At 36.6% G+C, this 7,631-nt stretch overlaps 1 protein-coding gene across 1 annotated transcript; it reads right to left on the bottom strand.

Annotated features, from left to right (window-relative positions):
- Positions 1 to 2,927: 2,927 nt before the first annotated feature.
- On the bottom strand, positions 2,928 to 5,075 carry LOC109015723 (protein GRAVITROPIC IN THE LIGHT 1-like). Its single transcript, XM_018998194.2, has one exon. It carries the CDS (start codon positions 4,875 to 4,877, stop codon positions 3,417 to 3,419), a length of 1,461 nt encoding a protein of 486 aa, XP_018853739.1. The 5' UTR covers positions 4,878 to 5,075; the 3' UTR covers positions 2,928 to 3,416.
- Positions 5,076 to 7,631: the final 2,556 nt, after the last annotated feature.

Here is a 7,631-nt window from a genome sequence, read left to right as displayed (position 1 = left end):
TCCCGATCATATTCCTCTTCTAACTGCATACTGCAAAGAACACATGTAAGAGCTTATAGTCTTCCTTATAAATCTCTTTGCTCCTCTTTAACCATCAATATATATATATATATATATATATAGGACAAATGAATTAATTATTCCGCAGACATATTGAGAATAAGGTCTTGCATATATGCATTGCATGGAAAGGAAAGCTGGGGATCGATCTAGGCTTAGTTTGGATAGAGAGATATTGCTTCCATCTCATCCCATGATCTCATCTCATCTCATCTCAATATCCAAACACCACAAACAAAAATATTTTTTAATTTCAAATTTTTAACTTTTTCATCTAATGATCATTATTTAATTATTATAATTTTTTCTAAATTTTCAAACAAAACATAAAAAATAATTCAACTTTTTCAAATCCCAAAACAAAAATAATAGTATATGAATATTTTAATTTTATAATATTTTTATTCAACTTTTTCTCTCTCATTTCTCAAAACTCCGTAAAACATTTTAACTCAAACCATTTCTAACTCATCTCAACTTAACTCAGATTTCTCACTACTATTCACAAATCATCTCAACTCATTATCCAAACCAAATCTGTTTGTATAATCTAGTCTTTTCCACCCCTTACTCCTATCCTGATTAATTTGGAATGCAAAACTATAGAGGATTAATACGTTAGATATGTCATGTTATAATTTTATAAGCCAATTAAGTATAACGACCCATATTGCAAAGGATGTGAGTAAGGTCAAACAGGAGTGTAGATATCCAGTAATATCTAACTAGTAGAAAGGCATAAATGTACAAGCACTATAGCACATCGATCAATTAAGTAGCTAGTAGAGAAAGGCATTCATGTATAGAAGGTAGCAATTTGCACCTTAAATTTTCAATAGGTTTCAATATTGTGTTACCTCTAAACATTTAGCTATTGAAATTACATGGCATCATGTTCTTTTCTTCATTTCTGTTATCAGTCATCTAATTAACAAAGCATGCATACTCCACATCTACTTGAAGTACTGCACATGATTGCAAAAAGAATGGTATAAGTTAGGAGACACAAAAAATATATATATATATATATATAATTTCTCCTAAACTTTACATGTGTGTATATATATATATATATATATAAAGAAGCCACACGCGCGCACCATTTTTGTGTTTATGGCATGGGTACTTCAATTAAGAAATACAATTACTTACAACTATCAACAGATTTATACTAACCAGACAACAGCTTGCATGGTATCAGTCATAATTATAACTAAACTGGATTTTTATTATCTTATAAATTAGACACATATATACTTTCATTAAAAACAAAAAGATGGCTCCAGTAGATCACCAAATTGGAAATGAACTCCCCAAATTAATAAGTCGGCCGATGTCATTGGGCTCGGCCGCTCGAGGATAGTTGAGTTTTTAGTGGTTTATATATGCTGTTTGAATGAGTATAAAAGCCCACATATAGAACAACTCCGATTTTGCTAGCTGGGTCGGACCTTCACGTACATAAATGTACGTCTTCAAGCCCAACATTAGTTGGGAAATGACCATAGTAGTCAAAACCTCGGTTAAGCTAAACACAAACATCATGCTTAATTAAAACGACCCGTTTAAAAAAAATTTAAAAAAAAAAACGAAAACTAGGACCTAACCATCAAATTTCTTGCACGCAAAAGTTCCATGAAAAATTAAGATACAAAAAAATAAGGGTGGGCAACAAGGCCCCGTAAGCCTGCTGCCCCGCTCTATTTGGTCCGCCTTTGCCTAGGCAAGGCGGGGGATCCACGCCATAGATGTAGGGGGCAAGTGGCCCCGCTTGCATCTAGGGTGTCTAGCGGAGGCGGGGGACGGAGGGGGCCCAATCCCGCTCCGATTTTCCCCCACCCCGCATATATTATATATTAATAATAATATATATAATTATATAAAAAAAATCTCATGTCACAAAACGACATCGTTTTGTATCTAAAAAAAGGGCATCGTTTTGGTTTAGGGTATTAAGAGCCCCTAAATAGGTGTTAGCGATAAATAGGTGTTGCATGTGTAAGAAGAGAGAGGAAAAAAAGAATCACCTAATTGGCTTGATTTCCTACTAAAAATGTCATTTCAAATACTTGGTTTGACTATTGCTCGACTGTGGCTCGACCTTGGCTCAAGCGAGAAGCCAACCAGTGAGTTCGCTCGACACTCGCTCGACTGTCAGCTCAAGCGAGTATCTGCCCTAAATGTCCGTTTGACACCTCGTTTGAGCGAATGTTCTAATTTATGGACCCAGAATTTGGTTCTGGGCCCAAAAGCAGCTTCGTTTGGGGGGAGGGGGGGTGTCTGCCCCCGCACCCTAATATCCAGACGAGGTACCTTGCCCCCGCACACCAGGGGTGGGTGTCGGGGGTGAAAACCTCACCCTCGGCCCATGCGGGGCGGGTGGCGGGGAGGGGGCTACCCCACACCGTATGGTGTGGGTAGCACCCCTACAAAAAAGATTGAAGATTGATGTTTTGGCTATCAAAAGAGTTCGGCTCAGTATTCTTGAAGCAATTCTTGACTACCAATCCAGGCCATGTGGGTATAATAACAAGGTCACAACCAAGCAGGAACTTGAGCCTCTGGGCCGCATACAATTATATACAAGTTTACACTAACAAATCATCTGCAAGGTCATAATGCCGGTGGTCGAAATGAAACAAGTACTATGCTGTCTAGAATCTACGCACTCTAGTGTTTCATCAAGCTCAATCCAAGCCAACTTGAAAAGAAAACACAAGGAGTCCAACATCTCAGCAGTACCAAAGAGAGAGAAAGTTGGGATAAGATGGTGGTGGACATCCAACATTTCTTCTGTCATTCAGACTAAGAAAACTTTTTTCTAAAGGGTATGTAACAATTATGTCTATTTTCTCCTGCAGTAACAATTTACACTTGAAAGTCAAAATACTATGATTATTTGTTAGATGAACCCAAAAACCAGGGGGAGAAAAAGAAGAAGGTACTATACAATTTACTCTACATGTGAGTTAACAAACATAAATAAGGAAAACCAAATTCACAAAGCAGATCGAATCACAGCTACATATCATGAGATAGCCAGAAAAGAGCCTGCTATGCTACCTGCAGCTCCCCCGTTCAGCAGCATAGCAAAAGCAAGAGGCTGATAACTGTGTATTTCAAGCAGTTTCTCCCAATCAGAGCGAAAAGGGGAGCGGTGCATTCTTTCTTTTTCTTTTTTATATGTCGGGGAACCTCTCCACATTCTTTGAGAAGTCATGGAACTCAATCCCTAAACCTTGACCAGAAAACAAAGCCTGTGAGAGTAAAACCAAAACAGCTGGTTTGGGATCATGGAATCTAACTGTTCTGTTCATTACCATTGTCACAACTTCCATAACCAGAACGATGGATTACTACTCTGTACATTGCAAGCCACTTAAATAAACCTGAGACTGAATTACTGCCCTTCCGATTTTAAATCCTGGAACCACTGTGAACCCCACCTTTGATCTAGTTTTACCAGGAAACATACATCTCCTTGTGACATCTTCCATGTACACCATTGAGAAATCCACGCCTCTCTCCAATTTAAAAATCTCAACCACAGGATTAAACGAAAAGGCCAACTTATGTAGCGTCCATATCGAGCTTGCCATTCTGACAAATGACTCATAGAAGACACTCAGTGATCTCCACGAATTCAATATCGTTTCATTTTGATCCAGATTACTGAAAATGGATGATTCCATGGTAGGGTGGATAAGCTCCTGATACTTAGTCTCACAAAATCTAGAAAAATCACAATTCCGACTCATACTTAGCAACTCCATAGGGTTGCTAGATACGTGCTCGAGCAATTGCTTCAAAGAGGTTCTATTATTTTCTGAACTCAAAATCTGCCCATTGCACGCAATTTCATTCTCACCCAATCCGAACCCTTCTAAATCAAATCCTTTGAACATCAATAAACAAACATACGACAGAAATGCATACCGATTATGCCCTTTCTTAGCATATTCAATATCCGAATAGACAGAATTGGCTGCCAAATCCAAATCCCACATAGCTTTTATCATCAATTCGATCAAAATTTTTGTAAACCTATGTGTTTCTCTACAAGCATCATGTAACATAGAATCAAATACTCTAACAGACAACAAAACCTCATACGATGAATTCAAATTACCAGACAACCTCTTTGACAATTCCAAATTGGACTTCTGAATCTCACCCAACTTCTTCTTCAAAACCAAGACCTGGTTGTCTTTCTGATCAATCTCTGTCTGCAACCGGTTCGATACGCTCCCGAGTATCCGCAGCTTGCTCTGATTCTCTTCCACCTGAGCTTCCAAGCAAGACCCAATTGGCAAATCAGCACCAGAATCCGGGTTTCTACAAAAATCTTTATAGAATTTCTTGAACTCGGACAGCCTTTGGAGGTGTGAGACCAAAGCTCTATCTGCGTCCTTCACGCTTTCCCCAACAAACGGAACGTGAGCAGCCTGTAACTGAAAGTACGAAGCTTCAAACGAGGAAACGGTTGCAAAAATGTAAGAAATCAGGGTCTGGGTCATCCGGGTATTGATAATTATATTCTGGGTCGGGTTCAACGGCCTTGTTATCACCGACTGTGGTGGTGATGATGACGGCTGTGCTGGCAGAGAGGAACCGCGAATTGGGTCCGGTTTGATGACCACGACTTTCTGGTCAGTGATGACTTCTTCGGCGGAGTCAAGAAGCGAAAAGCCATCGGAATCTTCGACGGGTTCGATTTCGGCGAAGAACTCAATGGTCTTGGACTTAAAAGCCTGGGCAAATTTCTGGAACATTTCAGAGATTTGTGGGGGTTTTGAGGAGCCGTCCGTGTCCGGCATTTTTTTGTTTTTTCTCGGGGTCTTGTTCGGAGCGGAATTGGAGTCTTCTCTCTTTATCCCTCTCAGAGAAGGAGAGGAAGAAACAGAGAGAACGAGAATTCTTGGGTTACACTACTACTCGTGCTTGTTGCGCGGTGCTTTGAATGTCTTGGAAGGAAGGCAACATGGGTTCGGCTTCGCTTGCTGGACTCTGGAGCTCTATTTTATTTTGTTTATTAATTTTGGGGTCCTCCTTTATTTTCATTTTTTAGGAGGGGCCCCTTGACTTTTTGAGTTCTTTTGATTAACGGTAATAAGAGTAAAAACTAAAGTGACAGCTACGGTGATTAATACCTACTACTGGCCAATGGAACGCCTGGTCATGTAACAAAATGTTGGTGTTGGAAAGTTGACCATTTTTTTTATTTTTACTGGCTTCAGCTTTAGTTAGTTGACCACTTGACCGTGATAGTGTACTGTATGAAGCACCCACTGTCCCACAGTAAACCTTTAAAAGCTGTTTATAAAGATATGATAATCTATTCTCAATGTAAAATTGGATGCCATATATATAAGATAACCATGATGGCATAAAATCAGGGGGGGCATTAATTTGGTGCCACTTTAGGGGTTTCTTGGTAAATATATGTGAGTTGTGACCTGTGTTTTTTTGTCACTCCAGTGTGTTTTTCTGTCCTCAGAGTCAGTCAGATTGATAAAGTTGCTTTCCATGCCAAATTTCGTACCCTGAAGGAAGTGTATTTTAGAATGAGATCGTGCTTGCTTTATCCACCTTTAAATCATATATATGCAGTGCTTTAGGTAGACACTTGGTAGTGGAACTCTTCACGACTTAAGGCATGATCCCACCTTTCCAACTACCAACCAAAGAACCAAGGCTAGAATTTAGGAAAATTAGATATATTAATAAAGTGAAAAAAAAAATAGAAATATAAGAGAAATAACAAGTCTCCCTAATTTGTTTACAAGATTAATCTCTTATTAATTAGTATACAATCAATGTGAGACAGAACCCTCATATATTCACATATATATATATATATATACGTACAACATGTTCATGAGTCACCTATCCAACATAGCGAAGTACCGTTGAAGAACTATTAATGATTATATGTGTTATGAAAATTCTATGCATCAATTACTATTTATTTTTACACTTTACACATATAGTTTTTTCTTTTTATAGAGGATGTGAAATAACGAATAGTGACTGATAAAAATAATTTTTCATGTGTTGTATCCCATAATGACTAATTACCCATCCAATATGAAACTTTACGCAACACTTACCATTCTTTTTAGTTTCACTTTTTAACTTATAGTAACAAATTGTCGTTTTTATCATAAATACCTGGCTATGAATATTTTTTTTATATGATGAATGCTCCTATATATAGCTAAAAGAATTATTTACAAATTAGAAGAGGGTTCATGATTTTTGTATTTGAGGAACAATGAAACATTTTGCAAAGAAATAAAATGTGATAAAGCTAATGTCTCTAGATCAGGGTTGGGCAGGTTTCTATATGGAATCAAGGTGGGAACTAGCTGGGAGTGAGACATTCGGGCCAAGAAATCAGTGATAGAGGACAAAAGTAATATAATTTATTAACTTATTCATCTATAAGAGTTTTCATTTCCAACTCTTTTTTATTTTCTTTGTCTACTTTTTAGTTTTATATTTTCTCGTTACAGTTTGTTTTTTGGTACTCTGATTAATTTTCACACTGTGAAAGCTGGTGGGAGTGTGAACTAAAAGCCTTTGATCCCACTGCTAGTCAAAGCTCCCAACAACCCCAATTTTCAAAGACTTTTTCTGCATAATTTTTTTTTATTTTAAAATTAATTATGAATAATCATGGCGTCATTTAAAAGTGAGATTAGGAAGGAAATTTGTTATATATCTTAATACTATATTGTTAGAGCTTAGAACAATGGTTGACTACTCCATAATTATCGACTATATTTGTTGCATAAGACAGAGGTTTTGTGAAACTTGTCTCAGCAATCATGTTGTCCACAGAGGTGGTGGGCGTGCCGCTCTAAGGGTCTACTATAATATTGTTCAAGTTTGTTTGTTTTTTTAAAGAACCCCTAAATGGTCCTAGCATGGAAATAATGAAGAAAGGTACTGATGATTTTTTTTAGAGCTTTGCTATACAATCTTCATCGCATTTCATATTCTATATTTTTTAAAATTTCTAATATTTTTAAATTTTTTTTTAGTTTATTTTTTTTAAATTTTTTATTCATTATTCATATAATAAATATTTGATAAAAAAATAATAAAAATTAAAAATAATATTGAATGTGAAGTGTTAGGAGGTTGTGAAGATTTTTTATTTCTTTTAAACCTTGTGATATTGACCTATTCCACACAACTTTTTGCAAACCTTTTTCCATTGGTGAGAAAATTTCTGCACTTTTTGTTAAAAGAATTCAGGAAGCTCTACATTGTTGTGGATTTTGAAATATCTATCTGCCTGCCTTTCCATCCTTACATTAACCCAAGCTTCCCTAGTTATTGCTTCAGTTTTTTCTTTAAAGAGGACAGAGATCGTTAACTTGAAAATTATACCAGCTTTTAGGAAAAAAAAAAAAAAAAAAACCTTATAAACATCATTAATAAAGCTTTCATACACTCTCATGTTCATGAGAAATTGGATTTGTTTTCCAAATTTGATTGAAATACATGTTTTGGCAGATATTTTTTGCTCTCAACTCAACCTGAATTGATTTTTATTTTCTTGG

This window comes from Juglans regia, chromosome 14, assembly GCF_001411555.2.
Source record: "Juglans regia cultivar Chandler chromosome 14, Walnut 2.0, whole genome shotgun sequence".
Classification (NCBI taxonomy): Eukaryota; Viridiplantae; Streptophyta; class Magnoliopsida; order Fagales; family Juglandaceae; genus Juglans; species Juglans regia.
This window is presented reverse-complemented; position numbering and strand designations above follow the sequence as displayed.

Excerpts from the sequence above, each read along its gene's own strand:
- LOC109015723 (XM_018998194.2), bottom strand. The coding sequence starts at position 4,877 with ATGCCGGACACGGACGGCTCCTCAAAACCCCCACAAATCTCTGAAATG.